This window comes from Hakea prostrata, unplaced genomic scaffold, assembly GCF_041222555.1.
Source record: "Hakea prostrata isolate BN-2017 unplaced genomic scaffold, UWA_Hpros_2 contig_47, whole genome shotgun sequence".
Classification (NCBI taxonomy): Eukaryota; Viridiplantae; Streptophyta; class Magnoliopsida; order Proteales; family Proteaceae; genus Hakea; species Hakea prostrata.
Genome location: NW_028291166.1, coordinates 37,245 through 63,994, shown reverse-complemented (window position 1 = coordinate 63,994; position 26,750 = coordinate 37,245). Strand labels below are relative to the sequence as shown.

The following is a 26,750-nucleotide window of genomic DNA, read 5'->3' as shown; positions in this document are numbered from 1 at the left end:
TTTTTAGTTAAAAGTGTTTCTCTTTTGTTTTAGTAGACTTAATTGGTAGTGTTTTATTAAAATAGACAGAAATTAATGATGATAATAATTAGGGATAATTAGTGTTGTCTTTCTATATTATAGTAATATTAGTATTTTATTCCCTCTACTTTATGAAATTACTAATTCAACTTTAAACATTGCCTGTAAGTACTATTACTCCTTTTGTCTTGAAACTCATTTAGTTAAGTGATGACGCGACATCTTTGATTTATTAAAAATTCCAAATTAATTCTGAAATTTTACATTAGTTATTTACATTTTATATCAAATTACATTATTATCCTTCGTAATTTAAAGAAAATTAATCCTGCCTTTTCTCTTATCAAAATGAAAAATAAAAAGTGGGAAGAAAAACTATGGTTTGGTTCTCAACGATGCAGAGAGAGGAGATGAAGGAAAAGGAAAAAGGAAAATAACATATTTTTGAGAAATTAAAAATTTGTGGTGCAATGGATTATCTAAACCCAATCAGATCGAGCTATCCAATGTGAAAAGCGAGATCCAACCTTTGTCTATAGACTCTACACTATTGATCTCAAACCCCACAAGGTGGGAGTACGAAGATGGAGGCGACAAAGTGATTATTAAAGATTTCAGTTTATCTGGAGTTCTCGGGAGTATTAGCCCAAGCAATACACAGATTCTAATTTTGCCTCAAAATTGGATCTCACACCCAAAAACAATTGGTATGATTTGATTATCTTGGCATTATAATCTCTAAAAATTCTAGCAGCACTTGCTTTTTTAGGGGTACCAATAGTGTTATCATGAGTATTCAATTTAACGCACCCAAGGTTAGGGTTAAGCCAAAGAAGCTCTATAGGTGGTGCGGAGCTCTGAATGCTCAAGTTTGGACCAAGAGATTTAACTAGAAGCAAGCTAGAACTAGATAGATGTCTTCTCTTTTTTTTTTTTTTCGTAAACATGAGTGGTAAGATCAAACCTTACTTGGCAAAGGACCCATTCAGTAGATCGATGCACACCATCATACCTTTTACTATTCCAAACCAACCAAAGATAATGAAGGATTAACAAAACAGCACTTAACCACATGCCACTCAATGCAGGGTGAGACTTTGTTAGAGTCTTCCATTCCAGTAGTGAGTATGACAAGAAGCATTCTTCTTCTGCTGTGGGCCAAAAATCATAGCTCACCTCTCCCCACATATATGAGAAAATAGAAATGGACAAAAGTTCCATAATTTCACCATGACTCTATTCACAGTCAATGAAATAGAATCTGAAAAATTCAAAAAACCGAAATGACATTTATGAATTCAAAAGAAAATAAAATTATTCCATTTCATTGGCTGAGAGGACGGGTAGAAGAACTTGACTGCTGCCAGGATAGCAATCAAGTTTCTCTTTATTTTATTAATTTATTTCATCTGAGACTATCACGAAGGTCTTCAAATGTCATTCTCAACAACCAAAAAACAGGAAAAGTGGAAAATGGAGCAAGTTGACTCACATGTCACAATTTATTGAGAACAAAATACATCACATAAAACACAAAAACAAGAGGCATTTTTCCTACGTGACCCATTTAAGAAGCTAGCCCTTTCTAATTAGGCCAGTAGCATGAATGCTATAAGCAAAGCTCCAAGTACAACCAAATTAGTCTGAACCACAGGACGTATGAGAAAAATCTCAACAACCACTTGCTTTCACAAATACAACTCTGAAATCAAATTCTTCAATGCAAACACACTGCAGGGAAAGAAAAGAAGAAAAAAAAAAGAAAATGAAAAAGCAATTGAGCTCGCATGAGATGGAAAAGTAGTGGAAAGAGCTTCGTATGAATATAAGTTTGCTGACACTGGTAGCATTAGAAATGCTCCTCCAGGTTCCTGCACCTCCAACCACCTACTTCGATCAACTGTAAGGGACGACAAGGAAATAATCAACCTACTGCTATTATCTATTTGATGTTATTCAGAGTTAAATAACTGACACAATTCAATTAAAGGAATGTACGCACTGGAAAGATGAAGAAATGAAACATGAGGAACGTATCATAAAAAAAGAAACGAAGCATAGGTAGGAACAAAAACAGCAAACTCACCGGATTCAAAGTTGAACAGGAGGATAGATGTCAAGCTTAAGCTTATCACTTCTCTTGGTTACGGCAATCGCCTTTGTAATCTTGTCGGGCAGCCTCGACAATTTAAGTTCTTGTAAGGTCGACAATGCCAGCAGTTTGTCCTTGGGAAACTCAACGAGATCTTTGCAGTTACCGATCACCACTCGTTTAAGCTTTGGTGGTGCTTGTCCCCCTAGTTTCCAGGCCTCTATGCTCGAATTTTCAATCTTCAAAAACTCTAGCTCTGGAAAATAATCTTCTCCGAAAACCAATTCATCATCAGTGAATTTTACTCCGTCGAATTTCAGAATCCGAAGCATCGGTATACCTTGAAACGTCCGGATCGTTTTGGCGTCGAGGCAAGCTTTGCCCTTTATGCTGATGCTGGTGACAGACTTGGGCAGTTCGATCCCCTCAGAGAATCTGCATTCATTCACAAATTTCAAAGATTCAAGGTATTCCAGGTCAAAGGTAGATTTATCTTCTTCACCTGAGTTACATCGGTAGCCATGCAACCCTAACTTTCTCAGGTTAGGTGCTGACTGTGCAATGTGAACCCGCTCCATCGGATCTTTCGATACGTAATACAGAGTCTGGAGCTTGTGCAGCCTTTTCTGATCTGGATTCGGAGGGAGTCTGGTGGGCCCATTTAAATAAAGATGCCTCAATTCCTGCATATCCCAAAGATCTCCCGGCAAGACATCAATTAGAGTGCATCTCAAGTCAAGAGTAAGGAGATTGCGAAGACGATATATGGTCGACGGAACACCATCAACAGTAGCAGTTATTACCCGTAGGTACTTCAAAAGAATCAGCCTATTAATGTCTTCTGGGACCGTCTGAACCTCCTTGTCCCCCAAGTCCAAAGCCCTAAGCAACCCAAATTTTTCGAAGAGCTTTTCCCAATGGTTTTCAGAAAAAGTACGTTTATCTTCTTGGCTGAAACAGAGCAAGGTTCGGACATGGCGAGTGTTGGCGGAACTGGCATCTGCAACGTAATCCGAGCGACTCATGTGATGAACGGAAAGCCTCCGTGGTTGGGTTTGATGAGAAGGAACATTCTCGTGGGTCTCGAGAAAGTTCTCTTCCTTGGACAATCTAATGCATAGATCACGTATAAGATCATGCACATGGCATGTTTTGACACCACCGTCTGATCCTGTTTCGTCAACTTGGATCAAGTTCCGGGCGATGAGTTGGTGCAAGTAGCTTTTCGCAACATCTTCCTTTCTATGCTCCCGGCCATCCTCCTTTTCTATAAACCCTTCGGAAATCCAGAGTTGGATCAATTTAGTCGCATGTATCTTGTGATCTTCAGGAAAAAGACCCAAATAGAGAAAGCAAGGTTTAAGGTGTGAGGGCAACTCATCGTACAACTCACGGTTTAACTCCGATATACCCACAACACTACCTCTACGCATGCGTTTCCACTCATCATGTGTTTTCTCTCTACTTTCTAAAAACCCAGCTACCTCCACTATTGCTAGCGGCAACCCCTTACATTTCTCCACAATTTCTTTCCCAACAGTTACTAAACCTACGGGGCAGGGCTCTAGTCGGAAAACCTTCTTACTAAAAAGCTCCCAACTCTCTTCTTTACCTAGAAAATCAAGTTCTAGGGGAGGATTTTTTATAGACTGAAGAGCAACATCTTTCATTCGGGTAGTAATGAATACTCGACTTCCATTTCCGTCATTCGGAAAAGCATCTTTTAGCCCATCCCAATCTTCCTTGTTCCATAAGTCATCGAGCACTATTAAATACCTGTTATGAGATAATTCATTATTCAGTGTTTTCTTCAGCTGGTCCTCTGACATTGTTGGCATCTCTCCCATCATCTCCTCTGTCATTAGGGTAACTTGTTTCACAATTTCAATCAGCAACTCCTTCAGCTTGAAGTTTTGAGAGACACTTACCCAAGCACGACATCTAAAACAATCTGCAACAGAAGTATCTTTGTAGACTTTCCTTGCTAGGGTTGTTTTACCCAGTCCTCCCATGCCGAGGATTGAGATCACATCCAACTCATCTGTACCTTCGATTAGCTGACTCATCAATGTCTTTGTCTCCTTGACAAAGCCAACCACATCTTCTTCAACTTTGTTCCTCCGTCTCTGCACCAAAATTTGCTTCTGCAACTCTTCATCATTAGATTCATTGATGTTCGTTTGACGTTGGATTTTGTACTTATCGTAGTTGTCATAGATATCTGCAATCATCTTTTCCAAGCTTGTTATCTTAACCGAGACATCATGAAGAAATTTGGCTTCATTGAAGCCACGGAAAAACTTATTCATTGGGTTTTTTCTATTGTGCTCATCGACTTTGACGACATATTCATCCACAATATCCTCCACCTCACGAGAAACATTCCTGATGTCTTTCACCAGCTGCATCACATTGTGTTGATCACGTTTACCTTCAGAATCTTTAAGGAAGTTTTGTATGTATGGGAGCTTAGTTTGCAGAGATTGAATTTGGTCCTCGACTCCAAGGAGTAAATTCGCCTCATTCACAAGAAGCTGGGCGATATTGGTCATAACGACGGAAACAATGGTGTCTGCCATTTCCACTTTCTGATGTTGGTCTCTACTTAATGTCGTAAAGGCTCTGAAGTCTAATAAGAAGAAGGTCACCACCGGATATTGTTCGAGCACCTATAAAGTACAATGCCAGCCAGACAAGATCATGGTTAGTGCTGTGCATTTAAATCTAATCCATTCGCAACTTAGTTAATGAGCAGCACCGAAGCAAATTGCTATTAGTAAAGGATTTTTCAACTTGTTTATCATCGCCAAACACCATTGAGGGAAAAAAAATGAAGAAAAGAAAAGAAAAGAAAAGAAGAGAAAGGAAGAAGAATAAAAACAACGGAAAACTGTAATTTTGGATCTAAAGCTTTAACATAGTGGATCTATTGGAATAAAACTAATACAACCTCAGGATGGATTGGGTTTTTAAGACTGCTAACCTAATTTAACACCTTTGGCTCAGCCCAAACCAACCCTATCTTGACTCAGGGTTTGATAACTTCAATCGTTGCCCAAGCATGTCGAGCTCAGCTTAGCTCAAGATTACCAAGATTGAACCTAAGTGCGTTAGGCTGGCAAGGTTAGCCTTAACTGACCCTGTTATGTTTGGTCACTCTTGCCATCCCACGCATTGAAAAAATAAAATGAGAAATCCCATTTATAATAATAATAATAATAATAATAATAATAATAATAATAATAATAATAATAATAATAATAATAATAATAATAATAATAATAATAATAATAATAATAATAATAATAATAATAATAATAATAATAATAATAATAATAATAATAATAATAATAATAATAATAATAATAATAATAAAGGAAATTTTTTGAGATATATCCTATTATCTTTTCGATAATGCACTGACACCCAATGGGTATGCAGCATTGGCAATGACGCCCCAAGTATAAGGTTATCAATCTGTAACTGAATCGAGTACCAAATTCAAATTCAAGATGAATTAATCGAACCAGACCAAATTGAAATAAATCGAATTAGATTCAGATCGAACAATTGAAATATAATTGGATTCGGTTTATGAGCCAAATTAAAACCATATTTAGGACCGGTTTAAAACTAAAGACTAGAAGTGCAAACAAATCGGAAATAACTATCGAGTTGGTTCGGATTTGGATCCAGTTCTAAAACCGACTCAGGTTCTTGTATCAAATTTGGATTGCACCAACGTTGCTTAAGATTGAATTGAAACCAAATTGGATATCCAAGACTAAACCCATTGACACCCTTACCCAAATGTGTGTAATGAAATTGCAGAATATTTCTCTCCATTACTATTTTCCAGTAAAACATTCTATATATTCATAATCCCAAAAATACCGTCATTCTCATGCAAATATCTTATCTCTTTTGGGTTGAAAAGTTGGACCTGACTTAGGGAGGATTTGGGCCAACTGGGTTTCATTGACACAACTAGATTCTTCTCCTCCAAATGACCTCATTTTTCTTTCTTCGACTAGCTTATATCAATTACGGCCACCCGATAATATTCATTTATTGGGGGTGTTTTTACTCAGAAAATTTTATGTCTATCAATTTGGAATTTCAAGTTTTCGATTCAAGAAATAGGAAGAGAAGAGGAAACTGCATGTGGTTTCGAATTTTTCACATTTAACACATTCAAAATTTAGGTGTTAGGCTCAAGGCTTGGTGGTTTGGATTGTTTGCCCCATCGTTACATTTTCCCTATTTTCATCTCAGGCATCACGATCAGTTGTCTCTCAGATCTAAAATATTAGAACAAAAGATATCAGACACCGGAAGAAGAAATTTGAAAACAAATGGGAGAGAGATGATTTTTGGATGTAAGAGATAACAGTTGGATGAGGTCGGCCATTAGGTCAGGGTAAAAATGCATGATTTCTCTAAATAGTAAACCTAACACAGTTTCTCTATGAGTCAGAGGAGGTGGAAAATCCATCTGCAGAAAGACAAATAGATCGGCGGGTTTGGAGGAATAGAACTGCAGGACTTATTGGAGAAGCCAACATGGTAGAGAGAGGAGAAAGGCGATACCTTGTGCTCTTCAACTAAAACACTGAGCTTCTCTGAGAATGAGCGAAAAGGTGCTTTGAGTAGAGGGAGACATAGGAAGAAGAAGGTGATTCAAAACCGGGACAAAAATATTCTTTGAATATTTAGACCTAGACGTTCAATTAAAAGAGGAATATTTAAAATATGTATAATGGTCCTTTTCTTTTTTTAAGTTCCTACTAAAGTCTACTTCTTTTCTAATTTTGTAATAACTTGGTAACATATTTGGCTAGAAATTAATATAAAAATATGTAATAATAAAGAACCCAACCCACTCCAAATACTCAATAATGTAAACAAATAGATTAGGGACTTGAAATGTCTTTTTTATTTTTTGTAGAAAAAAATTAAACTTGTTTCAAATGTCTTCACTTAGCTAATGATTATGGAATCTTACCAATATTTATGTACCTAGGTGTGTTTGATGAACTAGATGGAGACAGATGAGCATGCGATTGCTTTGGAATGGAATCATCCAAGAATTACAAATAGGGAGAATACCAACATGACAACTTTTGAAACAATTATTGGAAACAACTTGGGCAATGATACAAAGAGCCCAACTTAAAAATGTACAACTATAGTATATTTGGTGTGATCACACAATAGAAAAATATCTCACCACGTGCAAAGAGATAAGCCACTTATTCCCCACCTTCATTTCTATTTTGGCAATGGTGCTACAGATTACATCTAAGTCAGAAATTTGTAATCTAAGACAACATGCAACAAAAAACTGGTTACTTAGTTTGACAGATAGATATATAGGTTTTATTTGCTTTGAGGCTATGCTTCATACTAGATGTAGTTACATCTTATAACTTTTAATATAAGCTATTTTTCTTTTTCATCATTAAAAAAAAAAAAAAAAAAACTCATAATTCGTACAGATCCAAAGGGGGTGTTTATAAATTCTACGAACTCTTGGGGTGTCCATGCTCTATCCATAACATAATGAGGTGTCCTGAAAATTTCCCCAGTAATATTAAGAAGAAAGGTAATCAATCAATCACCTAGATTTAAGTCATTTAACATAGATTCAAGCATGTTGACAGAATATTTAATTACTTTCACTAATTATATAGTTTTGATCCATCTAGTCTTATAAATGACATAGTAAAATAGAAGTTGGACGTACATCGACTGGTAAGTTAATTACTTGATGACCATCATGTTTATAGGCTCCATAAATTCTCTAGTTGCTTCAAATTATATTATAATACTGTGTTCTTCCAAATTTAGCAGACCTTTATTCTTGGTTTTGGTGGGCTGCAACAGTTACAATAATGGAAAGAATAGATTTAACTTAAAGAAAATCAAGGGGTTTTGGTTTTGCTCTTATCTTGAAAGACTTATGTTTGTTTTTTTTATATAGATAAGGTTTTGCTTTTCATCCCGAGGGAATTCTTCGAACTCTGAGAATCATAGATCTTTCTGCAGTTGCTCTACGGATTTGTTGCATGATGAGCTCCCTTTTAAAACTTTGTTGCTAAGAGATCAATGATTGATATTTGAGCATGAAACGGACAGAAAAAAGAGATTTTACCCCTGTAAATTAGGGTCATCTCTTAGTTTTGAGGTCATATTGGGGGATCTACATCCTCTGCAATTCATTTTCCCGTAATTCCCTGCAATTCCTCTTTAAGATTTTGCCACGTGGCATTAAGGGATCCAACGATCACCAGTTAAAACTAAATTTGATTTCCCTCTCTCCTCTCTCGGTGAAATTCCGAAAAAACCCCCTGCGTTTTTTTTCGTCTCTCACTCTCTCTCTCTGTTCATGGGTCTCTCCTCTCTCTCTCTCTCTTTCCTGTTCACTGCTCTCTCCTCTCTCTTGAAGAAATTCTGCTCAATGCTCTCTCCTCTCTCTTCTAAGAATTTCAAAAAATCCCAGGATTAAACCTCTATAGGCTTTGCAATTTTCTCTCCTGTAGGCTGTCTCCTCTCTCTCACTATCTTTCCCTGTTCACAGCTCTCTCCTCTCTCTTGAAGAAATTTTTCTCTCAGTGCTCTCTCCTCTCTCTTCTAAGAATTTCAGAAAAATCCCAGGATTAAATCTCTATAGGCTCTGCAATTTTCTCTCCTATAGGCTGTCTCCTCTCTCTTCACAAAAATCAAAGAGATCTTTGGAATTGTAGTGATCATCTCATCTGTCTTCTATGATCATATTGCAATCCTGATTTCTACTCCTTTTTTCCTCTCAAGAACATCTTCAACAGTCAAGCTGTAGCTTAAATTCCAAGTTTTTAAACTTCAGAATCAAAAGCAGCAGGGTTTCAAATTCAGTATTAATGCAAAAGCAGAGTTTGGGTCAGCATTCATTTTTATGTTTCCAGAGTGCAAGTCTGCATCCAAGATAATTAATGCCCAAAGCCACAGAACCATGTGAGTCCCTACCTACTTGATCATCTGGGGTTTTTAATAAGCTGAGACTGAAACTTAGAAAGGTAGTTTTAAGACAATTTTTCTTGAATCTGGAGACAATGAGGGATAAGGCCATGCACTTAGCTTTCTTATCAACCAAACTATTTCGTTGTTTCTTTTCTCTGTGAGAGAGAGAAAACTCCCTAGAGGTTCAAAATTCTTCTTCTAATCCTCTAGTTCCCCAATACGTAAATCCCTTTCTGAATTTTTCTTTTCAACAAAACATCGAAAGCCTTATTTTACCATTAATAACCGTTCAATTTCATTCAATTCCTTTGGTTGCCCTATCAAACCATTACGTAAAAACGGAGGGTTTGTGAAGACAGAGTGAGATGATCGCTACAATCCCAGAGATCTCTTTGAATATTATGAAGAGCGAGGAGACAGCCTACAGGAGAGAAACTCGCAGAGCCTATAGAGGTTTAATCCAGGGATTTTTCCGAAATTCTTAGAAGAGAGAGGAGAGAGCCGTGCATAGGAAAGCAAGTGAGAAAGAGGAGAGAACCGGGAACAAGAGAGAGAGTGAGAGATGAAAAAAACGCAGGGTTTTTTCGGAATTTCACTGAGAGAGGAGAGAGGAGAGAGGAAAATCAAATTTAGTCTTAACGGGTGATCGTTAGATCACTTAATGCCACGTGGCAAAATCCTAAAGAAGAATTGCAGGGAATTAAAGGAAAAGGAATTGCAGAGGATGTGAATCCCATATTGGGAGAAACAATACTGGCAGTCAATGTGCAATTCTCTCATAGGATTGTGCCATGTGGCATTTAAGTAATCCAACGGTTACCCAACAAACTAGAGTTTAAATAAAATTCAAATTTATGGGTGGATTTAAATAAAATTGAAATTTAGTTTAAATTGGATAATCATTGGATTACTTAAATGCCACATGCCACAATCCTATGAGAGAATTGTAGGGAATTGTAGGGAAAGGAATTACTGACGATGTGAGTCATTGGTTGGGTGGGGTCTCAGTCAATAGAATCGTCGAGCAAAATAATACACAGACCGAGAGACAAGGGCTTTTAGATACTGCAGTAACGGAACTACAAGTAGAACATGACTACTGCTGGTGGATTACCCAAGAAGAAATCTTGAAATCAGATGAGGTTTAAATCACTTCGTCACACTTCGAACTTCCGAAGTAGAAACGATGCAAAGTTGAACAAATATATGTGCAATAGGAGTTTCCATCAAGATGTTGCTTGGTAAAATAACTCTCAACTATGTACCCAAGATGGATCTCAATCTTGAATTGCAAATATACAACACCAGAAGGGAAGAAGCTAGTACAGTGTTCCGTTTGAGATATAATTGCTTGTAATACTGCTGCAGAGAGAGGAAGAAAATGGAAGAAAAAAAGCTACCTATATTGCAGAAAAGGGTTTAGAGGAGTTATGGAAGTATGAGAAGGCATGGCAACCGGGAGACCGTTTAATTTCATTAATGGTTTCGAATATTGCTGAGGAAGAGCAGAAAAGGGCAGCGGTCAAGGGTATGTGCAGGAGAAGACGGAAGTAGATGAAGAAATATGTATATATGCATCTGAATGAAGTTATCGAAAAGAAACAAGGACAAATGTAATAGATCAACTACACATTTTTGAGATAAAATCATAAGAAAGAAACAACGAGAAATCTAATAAATTAGTCAATATATTGCTGATATAAAATCATCGAAAGAAACGAAGAGAAATCTAACAAATCGAAGGATATTGACAAACAACGAAAATAAGTTACCATACAATGTTCATCCAAAGTGCAATTAATGAAAGAAGATATAAAACTCTACGCACCTCAAATTGACATGATGATTGAGTCTCTAAAGTCCTGCTTCAATCCAACTAAAGACTTCACAATATTGAAGAAAAGACTATCCATAAGAGAGGAGAGTCACATAAGAAAGGCACAAGAGAGGAGGAGAGTCACATAAGGAAGGAAGGGAAAAAAAGAGATCATGCAAAGAGGGTGGGATTAAGGTTTGATATGTCAATGGATCTCCTGAAGTCTTATAAACCAAAAGGCCCTAATTACACCAGAGAAGACTGGTTTGGAGTTAAAGTTACTTCCCGTTTTATAGACCAACAGGTGACACTCAAATCCTCTGGGCTTCTGTACCTAATGTGAATATGATAACCTACTTTAATAGAAGACTATTAAGTCTATTTAAACAAAAGAGAAAAACACAAAATCGGTCTATTAACTTATTTTATTGAGAGATACACCTATAATACTAGAGAAAATTTCTATCTCCTCTGAACTTATTCTTTATTTATCCATACTTCCCTCTTAAAAGCTTCTCCTCTAATTCCCCTCAATAGGTAAACTTTTATCTTTCTTTTCCTCCTAAAAATTTAAAATGGCCAAACTACGCTTTATTTTTAGCTTTTCAGTATATTATATTGATCTTTTTTATTATACTTTTGTTATCTTTTTCTTCCCCCTCTCCCTCTTTGTAGGAATACGTACGTACTTGGATTTCATTTTTTTTTTTTTTTTTTTGGTATTTCCTATTTTTACTTTCTATACTTCGTTCTCCATTTTTTATAAGAACCCATTAATGTGATTAGATGTATTTTTACCCCCTCTTCCTATCTTATCAAATTCATTAAACATGATTAGATGTATTTTATTTTATTTTATTTTTTATCGATCTTTTATATAAATCCACTCATGATATTCAGGTCAAGAAAGTGTAGAAGAAATGATTGAGAAGCCGCACATAAGAGGAAACCCATCGCTACAACTTATGGCTTTCCAATCTTGTTGGATTCTCAAACCCATTTTTAGGGAAACACAAATGAATTTAGGTGAATCAGTGAGCCCAGGGACTTTTAGGAGCAATTTGATGTATCTCATGGAAGAATCAACAAACCAACACAGCTGCCGGAGCTAAGGAAGAAGACAACGAAACTACTGATTTTCAAAGAAGAAAATGACTTAGATGAAAGAGAAATTAGGGTTAAGGATTAGAAATTGTGGACCGTTAGATTAGAATTATATAGTTGTCGTCAATCCAAGGGTTAAAAAAAATAAAAATAAAAACTTTTATTTTCCTTCACCTTATGGGCAAGATGGTCAATTCAATTTCAAAGTTAATAGAAAAGTAAGTGTGGTTAACTTGTAATTTCAGAAAATGGCTAATGTTGGCAAGATGTAATTTTTGCCACTTAAGTCGACAGGCAAGAGTTTTGGCCCAACTTAAGTGGGCAGCATGAAAAAAACTCGGTCTTTTAACTTACCACTAGGCTATGAAGTTCAAGTTCTCCTTAATTTTTAATTAATTTTTATCATTATGAATAAGTTAAAAATAGTAGGTTCATGTGATTGGGGTCTATTTTAATAAAAGACTACCAATTAGTGTACTTAAACAAAAAGGATGAACACATTTTGCCAAAGAAAAAAAAAATTGAGGGATATACCCTTACATATTGTCTTTAGTGTAAATTTGATTTAAGTGCAAGTTGTACCTGTTTTCCAATTAAATTAAACTATTATCATTATTCAATTGAGAATTAGTTCTTCAACTTTGGATCATGCTACGTATCCCTCCTGATTAGTTAAGTCACATGTACTCTATAAAGTGTTTCTATTTTAATTTTATTTTATTTTTTTGACTCAACATTTACTGAATAATCAAAGCAGGGAAACTATATGTTATTGGCCAAGTCTCTCTCTAAAAATGTAAATAGAACAACTCTAAAGAGATGTATGCAACTTGGTTAGAATAACCTATATACTGGTGCAATAAAGAAGTCATTCATATGTGTTGGGATAATTACTCTTGCCCCCCTCTACAATAGCATAACTACTAGTTAAACTCTGTTGTGCTATAACTAATATTTATTTATGGATGTCCATTACTCCAAAGAGATCATACCAAAATATGTAATTTTCAAATTAAGATCTTTGGTGATCTGCATTCCCATATTAACCGAAGATCTTAGCAATCCATCATTCCATATCAAGATCATCTTATTATGTGTGAGAATCATATATTGTATTTCTTTGTAAACTCTGATATTTCCATATCAGAGAAAATAATTTCATTATAAATATGTAATGAACAACTCAATAAAAGAGTTGAACTCATATTGTCATAATTTTCTTCTTTGTATTTGATAAGTCTTCTCTGATATTTCCATATCGATATGCGATTTATGTTCCAATTACTCCATCACAACGTACAAAGATTAGTCCCCAAATAAAGTTGAGAATATATGTTAGATATGAATATCCTTATATAATTCAATATCTTACCAATGATAGGAGATTTATTTAAAGCAAGACTTGCTAATTATCATTTTGATGAATTAGTTTTTCTAACATGAAGGGGAAATAATAAATAGTTGGAAAAAGAGATTGATTAGAACACATTATCATTATCTCATTTAGATCCTTGCACTGAGTAATGTAAACCTAAAGTTTAAAAGATAATGTATTTACAAAGTATTATGAATCAACAATTAGATTTGTTGATCTGCTAAGTGTTACTTAATCTCATATTCCAAATACAAATGCTGCAATTTGAGTTAATGTCTCGGCAAGACAATGAAATTTGAGTTAATATCTCATGCGAAAATGAAAAGAGAAAAATAATGAAATCGTGATATATAAAGCATGAATTATGACACAAATTTTTTTTCCAAAGGCTTGACATTGATTATATGGAAACATGTTCTTTTATGATAAATGCAATCACATTCAAATATCTTATTATTCAGGTAATATATGAAAACTTTGACATGCGTTTAATGGATATTATTACAGTCTATTTATATGGTTCACTTAATTATGAAAATTTCTAAAGGATTCAAAATGCCTGAAGCACATAAAAGTTCCTAGGAAGTTTGTTCAATAAGGCTTCAGAGATGATCAGTGTTTATATGGTATAATCTTCTCAATAGATATTTACTAAATAAAGGGTATAAAAATTATCCAATTTATTATTATACATTAATTAAATGATAGGAATCTATTTTTTTTTATAATAAATGTATATGTTGATACCATCGAACTCCTGAAGAGCTTCCAAAGCAATAGATTATTTGAAGAAAATTGAAATGAAAGATGTTGGAAAGACAAAGTTTTGTTTAAGCTTGCAAATTGATTATTTGACGAATAGAATATTCATTCATCAATCAACATCTATAGATATTGTTTTGAAGCGATGTTACATGAATAAAATACATCTATTGAGTACCTCAATGGTTGTGAGATTGCTCGGCATAGAGAAAATATTCATTTCAACCCCATGAAAACAATGAAAAACCTATTGGTCCTAAAGTATCATATATAAGTGCAATTAAGGCACCAATTTATTTTGCTAATAGTACACAATCGGATATAGTATTTTCTATAAGTGTATTAGCAAGATTTATCTCTTCTCCAATATGAAGACATTGGAATGTTGTTAAATACATATTTCAGTATCTTAAATTGAGATTATTAACATGATGTTATTTTATGAATATGAACATCAACTTATTTGTTATGCAGATGCATGATATTTATTTGATCTACATAAAACTAAATCCTAAACAGGCTATTTATTCGCAAGTGAATGTTAGCTATTTCATCTTATCAAAAAAAAAAAATGTTAGCTATTTTATGACATTCAACAAAACAAACTATATCTGTCATTTCTTCAAATCATGCAGAGATAATAGTGATTAATGAAGTCAGTCGACAATATATTTGGTTAAGATCAATGATACAACAAATTCAAGAAGAATGTAGTCTTCTACTAGAAAAATGGGTTTCAATAATATTATATGAAGATAATGTTGCATGCATAGCTCAATTGAAGGGAGGATACATCAAATGAGATAGAAATAACATATTTTATTGAAATTCTTCTTCACTCATGTTCTTCAACAAAATGGTGAAATCGATGTTTATTGAATTCGTTCAAGTGACAACTTTCACAAATTTATTTATTGAGGCATTGCTTACTTCAAATTTTGAGAAGCTGATATATGATATTGGAATGTGCTTACTCAAAGATATTCAATGATGTTATCATCAGGAGGATTAAAGTACATGCTACATTATTTTTTCCTTCACCAGGGTTTTGTCCCACTGGGTTTTTCTGGAAATGTTTTTAATGAGGCAGCTACCAAAACTTATTATTTAGATATGTATATTCTTTTTCATTTATTAAGATTTTTTCCCACAATGTTTTTTCTTAGTAAAGTTTTAACGAGGTATATTATCTATTGATGGACATTCAAAGAGAAGTGTTATAAATAATATTTATTTATAGATGTCCATTACCCCAAAAAGATCATACTAAAAGATGCAACTTTCAAATGAAGATCTCAACCATCTCAGCATGCGATCTTGGCGATCTACATCCCCATATTAACCTAAGATCTTAGCAATTCATCATTCCATATCAAGGTCATCTTATTGTGTGTGAGAATCATTTATTGTATTTCTTTATAAACTGTGTTATTTCCATATCAGAGAAGATGATAGTTCAAATAAATATGTAATGAATAATTCAATAGAAGAGTTGAACTCATCTTGTCCTAATTTTCTTCTTTGTATTTAATATATTTTCTCTATTTTATAACATGTTCTTCATAAAAGTACTGTTGCCCATCTTATTTTTAATGGTGTTAAATGAGTGTTATCATAAAACAACTTTTTGTCGAAATTAGGCCGAAATTTGCTGAATTTCGGGCGTTCCGATGAACAGTGAACCGAAAAATGGGATGATATACAGGATTGCAAAATATCACCGAAATTCGGCGATATATCACCGAATTGACTGATATATAAGCAAAATCTTGATTTTTTTGCAATATTTTGACGATTTCTCTCACTATTCTATAGTGGAGTATTCATGATCAATGGACAATTTTACCAATTATGTCCCAATGATTCAAGACTCAAAAGACAATGTGCTAAATGTAGTTAGGGAGGAGAATCTACATAAATAATTTATGAAAATAATTCAAATTAGGAATATATTTTATAGCAAAATCTTCAAGATTAATGAGCAATCTTACCAATTATATTCTAGTGATTTAGGCCTCAAAATTCAACATGCCAAATATGGTTAGGGAAGAGTATATATATGAAATAATTTATGAAAATAATTTAAATTATGAAGGGATTCTGTAATGGAATCTTTAAGGTCAACGGGTAATCTTTCTAATTATGTCTGAATGATATAGGCCTTAGAAGGTAACAAGTTAAATCTGACTAGGAAGGATAATTAAATGGAAGAATTTATAAGAAATAATTCAATTTTACTAAATATTGGCATTAAATTAGGGTAGACACCAAATTTGGGCCCAAAATAACTAAAATACCTCCCGAAATTGGGGGTCAAAATCTGCTGAGACAAGGGCAAAATCTTGCCAAAATTTCGGCGAGATTTCGCAAGTTCGTCTGGTTCACCAGGTAGCAAAACGGTGAAATCTACTGAAATTTCGTACCTTGGCTTTTATGATTGAATATATAAAATCTATATTTTGCCCTTCATTAAAATTAAGAAGTTAAAAGATAATACCACCTTCATTTAGAAAAACCATAATGAATATCAATTTTACCCTTATTTTCAAACATCACCCAGTTGCTCCATGAGTGGGAAGAAAAAAAAAAAAAAAAAAAAAAGAGAGAATGGAACCTCTCAAGGAACCCTAGCTCTTGGATCTTGCTGAACTTGTTTCAAATCTTCACCAAGCTTATTGGTGACAAGTAATATTGGTACACCATTACATCATTACTTTTTTGGATTCCCATTTTTTTATTCTTAGAGTGTCGAAGATGCATTGGGCCTGAAAACGAAGAACAATAAACAAAAGTTGAAGTTTGGAGGTCTAAAAAAATCAGAAAAATGAAAGAACGGTAGCATGCAAAAGACGTGCATGGCTGAAGCAACATAAACATTTCTCGGAAATAATGATGATGATTTTTTTTTTTTTTTGGGTTGTTATAGCATGACAAGTGATTTTGCCTTTTAGTGAAGAGGTCATGGGTTCAAATATTCATATTGGAGTATTGGTATATCTAACACTCTCTCCTTTGTATGGGAATTATCATCTTCACATTCTTTAATTAAAACGTACCAAATCAACTACTGAGAAAATACAAAAAGGCTTCTTGTCAGCTAAATTTCCCTCCTAGCTTCTTTTTCAACCATTTACATGGTTGATTGGAATTTCCTCCAAATGAGTGACAATATTTAAAGTTTGTAGGAATTCAATTCAACACTCAACTTGGAATTCTCTAACTTATTGCACGTTTAGATTATCCAAAAATAAATTGTTGCCGGTTTAACCGTCTTATTTAGCTATGATTGGTAGAAGGACAACAATGTAGGAGATAAGATAGTAATTAAACAGTTATACAAAGGATAACAATGACTATGTCTTTTAATTTGTAACATAAAAGCTGCAAATTGTCAGGTATAATAAAATTATCTTTACGAGTTCCTTTTAAAATGCACTTAAGTTAAGGGTGTCAAACTTCTTGTATGAAATTGAACACTGAATCAAACTCAAGTCAGAGTAAATTGCAATGGACTAAGCGTAATAAATCAGATTAGATTTGAAATAAAGGGCAATTCAAGAATCATGAAATTATCCAACCATGACTTAGATCAGATTTGTTAATCGAATATATTATTATACAATTCTTTAAGAGACCTTCGGGTAGTTACCAATTTAGTATAATTTTGGATTGTTTTAGTATTCCTTAATTATCTTAGTATAATATTAAAATTTTCCAATTTAATATGATTTTATTGTCCAATTGTCAATTATTTTATAAAGGTCATTGTCGATACCTGCCCAACAGACAGACCCGCGAACACGTCTCGACACGCCTCGGAGAAGGGGGCAGGGTGGGAATCAATTTGATCTTGTATAACTCATTGTATTTTTTTCTTCTTCTTTCAAAATACGTGTTCTCGATAATTACTAATCCATCAATTTGTCCAATTGTCAATTATTTTAGAAATGATGATGAGGACATATTATCAAACCCAATTGGCTTAATCGCAACTTGCATGATTGATTATATTTCTAAGCATGTGTTTCCAATATTTAATTATCCAATTAAGTTACCAAATTGTCAATTTAAAGAAAGAAACAGTGATCAAGCATGTTAGTCCTGGATAGTTTAATTGATTATTATTTCGAATCGCATCTTCTCAATATTTAATAATCCATCAAGTTGCCAAATTGTCAGTTTGGAAAAAATGGCGATTAGGATATGTTATCAAACCTAGTTAATTTAATCAATAAGAACATGTGTTCACTGGCCATTACAGTGCACCTAAAGTTGTTAGATCGAGACTTAACTAATATGACCTCTCGAGGTTAAGAGTTAATACTTTAATAATAATTAGTTTTATATAACCAGCTGCTCTGCGAGACTGGTGAAGCTTCCTCCATATCGAGCAAGACTTTTTGGGAAAAGAAAAAAAAAAGTCATGCAAGATTACCAAGTCTACTTAAACAAAAGATATAAATAGTTAGCTTATACAAATTGCACTGGTATTCTAAAATACAAGCCTTAAAGCATTGACACACAACTTTATGTTTAAGAAACATAGAGACCCCAGAAAACCATTAAATCACTGTTTATTATGAGGATATTTTTGGAATTGAAAGAAAATAAACAATGATTTATTTTCATCACTATAAGTAATATATAACTCCCCTAGCAACTTTGATTATTCAATAAATGCTTAGTCCAAAAGAGATTAAAATAAAAACGTTTTTATACGAGGTATATATTAGTTAACCAATCTGGAGGCGCGTATATCATGATCCAAAACTAAAGAACTAATTCTCAATTGAATAATAATAATAAATTTTATTTAATTAAAAAGCTGATGACAACCGGCACTTAAGTCAGAGTAGGCTAAAGACAATATAAAGGAGTACACGTCTCTCAAATATTTTATATTTTCTTTTTTTTTGGTTAAAGATGTTTCTCTTTTGTTTAAGTAGAATTAACTAGTAGTCTTTTATTAAAATAGACTACAATCACATGAATTAACTGCTTTTCATTTATTTATAATGGTAATAATTAATTAATAATTAATGACAACTTGCAGTTGGTAACCCAGTTTTAAGTTAAAGACAAATTATGAGGTATCTTTAGGTCTCGATAATATAAGTTAAATATTTTCCTCTTCTGTTTAAATAGACTTGGTAGTATTTTATTTAAATAAGCCATAATCAAATGAACTAAGCTTTTTTAATTTATTTATAATAATAATAGTTAATTAACAAATTAACATCGAGGGGTCTTATTAGTTATGTTCTCGATCTAGGAATTTAAATGCACCATAATGGCCATAAGTTACAATTTCTCTTATTGATTGATTATGTTAAATATTGAGAACATATGTTCCGAATTTGAACTAAATTAACTAGGCGTGATAATTGATACGGAGAAAATATGATTGAACCTAGTTCATACTCGGTTTGATCCTCAACCCCGGTTGAGACAGAGGGAATCGACTCGCTTCCGAGCAAGCCGGGTCCAGAAGATAGCTTGCTGAGGAAGAAAAATAAATCAGCTATAGGCACGCCCTAATCCTACTTATGGATTAGGTTAATTACCTTAATGACGGCAGGCATAACTTGGCAGCTGTCACTTATCATCATTAAGGGGATAATCATCGAATAACCTTAATGTTATCTCAGGAGTCCTCTACTAGTTCAAACTATTAGAAGTCTATCGCTCAACGGATCTAATTGTTAGGATCCAACGACTACCTGAAGAAGGCTCAAGTGCATCCAACGAAGGAGATTCGAAGGTAAACTCTATATAAACCTTACTTACCTACAAGGTGAGGGAGGACTCAGATCCACATACACACCGGTAGACGTAAACTATCAAAGGCTTACGATCTAGATCACTTTCCCAGTTTTTCCTTAGCTCTGTGCTTCTAGCAGAGCCGTTTTGTGATTAAGTTCATCAACTGACTTAGCCTTCGGAGGTGGACTCCCGACCCTAGTGGTCGGGCCACATCTGACGCTTTCGTTTTGCAGGTCATCACAAGGAGATCTAAGGGTTGAGCAGATTTTGGACGCATCACTAGGCGTGATAACATATCCTGATCATCATTTTTTCAAATTAAAGACGAGACCTCACAACAAAGAAGTCCAAATTAAAAAATAAACTACTGGATGAATATAGTTCCCCTAGTTTAATTATTCAATGAATGCTTACTCAAAAAAATTAAAACAAAAATATTTTTATACAAGGTAAATATTAATTAATCAATCCGGAGGAGTGTAACATGATCTAAAACTAAAGGTCTCAATTAAATAATAATAATAATTTATTTAATTGAAAAACTGATGACAACTTGCACTTAGATCATGGGGCTATATTTAGATCTCGATAATATAAGTTAAATATTTTTAACAAAAGAACATGCATTTCAAAAAAAAAAAAAATTTATACATGTTCGAATTAAATAAAATATTACTAGATAAATGTGTCAGCCCAGTTAGCTCATGAGAGAAGATCACTACATACGCAAAAAGAAGACCTCACAACTGAGAAATCCCATAAAAAAAATTTTTACTTGATCTACAAGTCAACATTATTAATTTTTCTACTTTATTGAGTTTAAGATTTTTGAATAAGCCTTCATGTGCTTCCCTCACCCATATCAATAAATATTAAAGAAGCGGATAATTTTAAAGACCATGTAGCTAGCAAGTCTTAAAACAAAATAACCATTATATATCTAGTTTTAAAGGAGAATCCAAAATGTAACATTAAATAAATGTTTCATCACTCACAAAAACAGGAATTTCAAGCTCCAAACCTCAAAATTTTCAATGGGGATTCTCCCAACTCAACAAGTGACTTACCTAGCATTGAGGGACTTTCCAAAACATGTCCACCTAGGCCTTAAGTCCATCAACCAAGCTCTTCAACATCAAGATGCAATTTCTTCTCCAAATCATATAAGGTTTTCAAGTAGGGAACTCCATCATCAATCTCCATGAGTTTTTGGTCAAACACCATGTCTTCCATTGAGATGGCCCATAATGTCTTCTTCCTTCACTTCGGATCTTCAGATCTACACTAAGGGAGAGGTCTAACTTGACGTCGTTGGACCTTCCAAAAATATCGACACTGTACTCAAGGTCCAACTTCAAGGTCAGACATCAATCAAGTCACTTCTTCATCCAAAACAAATAGGGTGTCCAAGTTAGGGTTAGGTGGGATTTCACAAGACCACTGGTTTTGAGATCTCTAACTCTTTCATAGCTAAGCGAGACAACATGTCAGCCTAGTCGTTCTTTGCCCTAGGAACCTGCCTCACCAATGAATTTGTAAAATAGTCATATGTTGATCTACTAGAGTGAGGTATTTGCTCATGCTCATTTCTTTCACCTTATAGACCTTGTTCACCTGGTTCCCAACCAATTGTGAATTTCTTGTAATTTCTAGGTTCTCAACATCAAGCACTTTAGCAAGTCAGAGTTCATCCAGCAATGCTTTATTGTTAGAGGCTCTGAATTTAAATTGAAAAGCATACTTGATCACGAGCCCTCTTGGATATTGAAGGACCAACACTGCCCCATTGCCTTGTGCATTACTTGAGCCATCTATAGACATGACCCACCTTTGGATCTACTCGAGAATGATCTCTTTTTCTTCCTATTTGTCTTGAGGATAATGAGTCTCTATAATAAAGTTTGCTAGGGCTTGCCCTTTAAAGGCTGACTGGGGTTAGAACTCGATTTGGTGCTCCTTGAGCTCAACTACCCAAGTAACTAGTCGATCAGATGGGTATGGTCGGTGCAACATCTTTTTGAGTGGCAAGTGGGTTTATACAACTGCAGGATGAGATTGGAAGTATGGTCGAAGCTTTCAAGCAGCTATTACTAGGGATAAAGCTTGCGTGTCAACCTTTAGGTACTTGGTCTCCGCATCAATCAATACATGACTTACATAATGTATAGGATTTTGGATGGTACCTTCTTCATGAACGAGCACTGCATTGTCAGAAGTGGATGATGTGGCAAGGAAGAGCAGCAATTCTTTCTTCAGTGTTGGTCGGACCAGCAATGGAGGGTGTAACTGTAAAATCTAGCTTTTACCTAACCTTGACCCGACCCAGAAATTGTTGTGTTTGTAGGTCCGAAGACCCGAAGTGGTGGTAGAAGGGACTTATGGACCCTACTTGTTGATGACGTGGTGTCGAAACTACAGTCTATGGACATTGATGATGTTGCTCCTTCCTTGAGCACATTATCAGTGTTAAGTTAGAATCTGCGCACTGATGAAGAGTTAGACAGTTGAGATATCAAACGGACTCCTGTGCACAATCCGACAGTACTCCTTGAAACTAAACTTCTTGAGTGAACTATAGGAGAAAACCCCATGCAATTTGACCTTGGATAGCCCTCCAAGTCCACACCTAAAGTTGCTGAACTATTTTGAAAAATTCTGCAAAAACATGTTTTGGTCGATACCATCGACCCAATGTATCGACCAACAGTGTTGCTGAACCCATGTTTAAAGATTCTCTGGAATATTCTTCACTCTATTTAATCGTCCTCGAGGTTGGAGCCCTATTCCAATGATTGCAACTCCTGAGAACGTGGAAAAGCCTCTCAAGAACTCCTCCTTGGTAATGGTGAAGCATCTTCCCCATTAATCATTGTCAACTTCTCATTTCCACTCTGTTGCTCTACTCTCAAGGTATGACTCTCTCTCTCCTAGTCACTTTCTCACTCATCTTTACTCTTATTTTACTGTTGGGACCATGGCCAAGGTGCTACAACCTCGCAAACACCTTGCCATGAGTCTTCCTTACCTATTACATTAATGTCTTCCCCAATCTTGCTATGATTCACTTACCTCTTGATCATTAACTATGCATTTCCATGATTTGTTACTCACCAGCTTGCTTTATTTACCAAAACTGAGATAAAGCCTATGATTAACCTAATCTATACCTTGCATATGATTTCAATATTGCTCCTAAGTGATTCCCTACCTAATCCATTATGTTTTCCCCCAATTTGCATTAAGCAATAACCAATGCCATGATTTCAAACTCTTGAACTTGATATGCCAATTTGGGGATTTCTAAATGGACCATTGGATTGTGTTAATTCCTTGATAATTAGTGTCCCTATGTTGTGTTAGAACTGTTCCCCAAGTTTCGTATTGATCCGAGACCCGGAAGACCAATTTTGGGCCAAAACCCAAAAACCCGAGCTTTTTTGTCAGCGACACTCTTTGGGTCGATACTTGTTGGTCGATACCATCGACCCAATGTATCAACCAACAGAGTTGCTGTCAGCAACTTTTGCCTAATTTTGATTCGTTCGATCTCCGATTGTTCTGATTTCTTCTCTAATCCTTCATATATGCTTGTTTAGGGTTTTATGACTAATTGGGCCACTTGCTTGTGATCTTGGACCATCTTCTTCCCCAACTCAAGGTAAGGATAGTTATCGCTATAATTACATAGGATGTGAAATTTTGACTTGGTGTTCCTAACCTAGTGAACATAGTCTCTATTTCATATTCTTATTATGTTAAACTTGTTACATATGTCTTTTAACAGTAGCTTTGAGTTTACATTGGTTTTATTTCAATGTCTTATTATGACTATCAATTTCAATATATGATGAATTATGTCAATGTCATGAATTGGTTTTATTTCAATGTCCTGCGTTTGAGGCCTCCAGAGGTGCCTACCAATGGGGATAAATCTTATGCGGGAGTAGTGGGGAGTTCGTTGTTGCTTGAGATCGATTCCTCCCTTCTCCTATACAAGCGGGTAAGTTTTGCAGGATTGTAATTCCGCAACAGGAATACGAGCTGCAACGAAATCAGTTCCGTTTTTCGTTGATTGGGCGAGCTAATTTTCGCATCACTACCATGGATGAATTGCGAGAGCTAGCTAGGGGTGCTTGGAAATTGTCTCAAGGGGTGATCTTACATTCATTGGGGAAAGGGTTTATCATCTTTCAGTTTCATAGTGAGGAAGATATGACTGAGGTGTGGCGCAGAGGTTTTTGGAATGTTGGAAAGTAATACATTCGTTTTCAACGATGGAGGCCCGATTTTAATATCCACTCTCCTCAACCAGCAGGTAAGTTGGTGTGGGTTCGTTTCCCTGATTTACCTCTTGAGTATTGGCATGAGAAAGTGCTTCTTTCTATAGCAAAATCTGTTGGGAGACCTGTTTCTCTTGATAGACGAACTCGTCTTGGTTCTATTGGTCATTATGCTCGAGTTTTGGTTGAATTGGAGGTCGATGCTGTTCGAGTGAATGAGATTCAGATTGAGCGCCTTGAACCAGGAACTCTTCGAGTTTTTAGTTTTCTTCAGAAGGTAATTTTTGAGGATGATATTCTGCGGTGCTCACGGTGTAATCGAGAAGGCCACCTGGGTCTTCATTGTAGGTTTGCTTCAAATGATTCTGTGGATGGTTTGCAGGTTCAGCCCTCTATCGTTCCTGCAGAAAACCTCCCGAGATAATCCTATTGTGGATGGGATTCCTACTGACGGTGTGAGAGTGCAGACTCCAAGCTCACTCCAACATCAGATTCGTGTGGCTCTAGAGGTGGCGAGTTTGGAGGACTCTATTTCATCCAATGAGGGTGCAGCAAATTCAATTTCAAATTTCAATTCAAATTTCAAATCTACAAGGTTGGTTCCCTCTGATGTGGTGATCGCGTCTAGCGAGAACTCTTCTCTTGGTCTTTCTCTCTCTCAAAGTGATCCTTTTCAACTTCAAAAAATTTTAGATAAAGGCAAGAGTTCGATGTTGGTTGGTAATCTTTCAAAGAACGTAGTTACCTCTATTGGTCCCACGACTAACCAACTTCCACCTAATTCGGCAACTAAGGATATTGGCTCCTTTGAACGGTTTGAAAAGCTTCATGAGAGGCCTTGTGGGGCCCTGCTGAATTCGGTTAGAGTGGAAGACTCTTCTACGGAACAGAATTCGGTTTATGTGGAAGACTTTTCTACGCAACAAAATTCGATTAGATTGGAAGAAACTGCATTGGACGTGAACTCTAGTTTGGAGCTTCAAGTGGGGTCATGCGGGGCCCAACAGAATTTGAATAATTTTGAAGCAGCTTCTTTGGCCTTGGACTCTAGTTTTGAAATTCAAAATTCCTTAGATGCAGCAAAGTGTTTTAATCCAATTGGTAAACTTCCTTTGGGGAGTTCACTAGTGGGACCTACAGATAAGCTCGAAAGTGGTTCGGCCACTCCTTTTAAATTTCAAAAAGTGCTTGTTGTAGGTAAGAGTTCTATGCAAATTGGAAACCCTTCTTTGGAGTGTTCATTGGTGGGACCTGAAGTTGCAAATATTATTAGAAGTTCAGCCATTGAAGGAACTATGGAGGATGATTTGGACTATTGTGGGGCCGATCAGAATTCGGCCAGGCTGGAGAGTTCGGCCAATGATGAAACTTTGCAATTGAAAGTAGTTCTTCCACTTTTGTCTTCGTCTATATCAGTGCGGGCTGAAGGTTCTCCTCGTTGGAAACCTGGTCGTCCGAAGAAGAAGGCTCACGCAGTGAAGAAAGTAGTAACAAGTAAAAAGGTTTCTATAGCAGAGGAATTCAAGAAGGTAGATGCAGCTTTAGCGAAAGTATCCACAGTGCATCAGAGCCTCCCATTGGGAGAGGATAGTGCTGCTATGTAACTATTGTTATGAAGCTTTTCTTAAATATCTTGATTTGGATGCATCTAGACGTCCTACATTTCGTTTCTGATGACTTAGTTGTTGTCAATTATGAGTAGGAACCAGTGAGGAAGGGTGTATTGGGGGCAACTGTTGTTGCGGGTGAGCAAGGTAGGTACTAATTGCTGTATTTCTTTTCTTTTTCTTATTTTCGTTATAAAATGACCCTTTTAGCGAGAAAAAAATGAATAGAATGTTTACTATGATGTTGTATCTTGTGAATTGATATGATGAATTTGGGAATGTGATGCTTAAGTATAACTTGGGATTGAGGTGTACCTTACTGGTGCTTCTGTCCTTGGACATCGGAGGGAATAGTATGGGATGTTCTCCGAAGATGTCCATCGACGCTTTCCCGGGTTATTGGATGACATACATAGGATTGTCTAGTGGTGTTTGGCTAGGATGTCACTATCATATCAGACCCGAATCGGAAGGGCATTGAGACCGAACAACCCGTGGTAGTAGTGTGGATTTGTGGGTGCTCAAGACCGGTAACCACCTAGTGAGAGGACATAAATTGCATTGCGGTTACCCGAAAGGGGCCATTTATTGGTAGGGTTGCAAATGGCTAGACTTGGGCTCACGGGCACTCAAGATCGGTGAAATGATCCATGAGGGGGACGTGAGAGCTTCCCGTCTACTATTTGTGGATGACCAATAGGGTTGATGAGTCCGGTGAGTAATATCCGTGACTTTAATGTGAAGGATACCGGAAAGGATCCCGAGAGGGGAGAAATGGACGTATCTGGAACTGAGATGATATGACTAAGTAGATGACTTGCATTGAGCTAGGCTTCAGCTGGACATGCGCCAATACTTAGACCAAATGGTGATATGAGAGAGTGGTGACTGAAACCCCAACCATGGATTTGTCCGAGAGGGATGCAGGACC

At 35.6% G+C, this 26,750-nt stretch overlaps 1 protein-coding gene across 1 annotated transcript; it reads right to left on the bottom strand.

Moving 5' to 3' along the window:
- Positions 1 to 1,495: 1,495 nt before the first annotated feature.
- LOC148999086 (putative disease resistance RPP13-like protein 3) lies at positions 1,496 to 11,266 on the bottom strand. Its single transcript, XM_089141480.1, has 3 exons — positions 10,941 to 11,266; positions 2,108 to 4,782; positions 1,496 to 1,921 (listed from the first exon to the last, which is right to left on the bottom strand). Exon 2 carries the CDS (start codon positions 4,690 to 4,692, stop codon positions 2,113 to 2,115), a length of 2,580 nt encoding a protein of 859 aa, XP_088997606.1. The 5' UTR covers positions 4,693 to 4,782; positions 10,941 to 11,266; the 3' UTR covers positions 1,496 to 1,921; positions 2,108 to 2,112.
- Between the last annotated feature and the right edge of the window lie 15,484 nt (positions 11,267 to 26,750).

What these genes read in the sequence shown, in the direction of transcription:
- LOC148999086 (XM_089141480.1), bottom strand. Translation starts at nt 4,692, where the DNA reads ATGGCAGACACCATTGTTTCCGTCGTTATGACCAATATCGCCCAGCTT.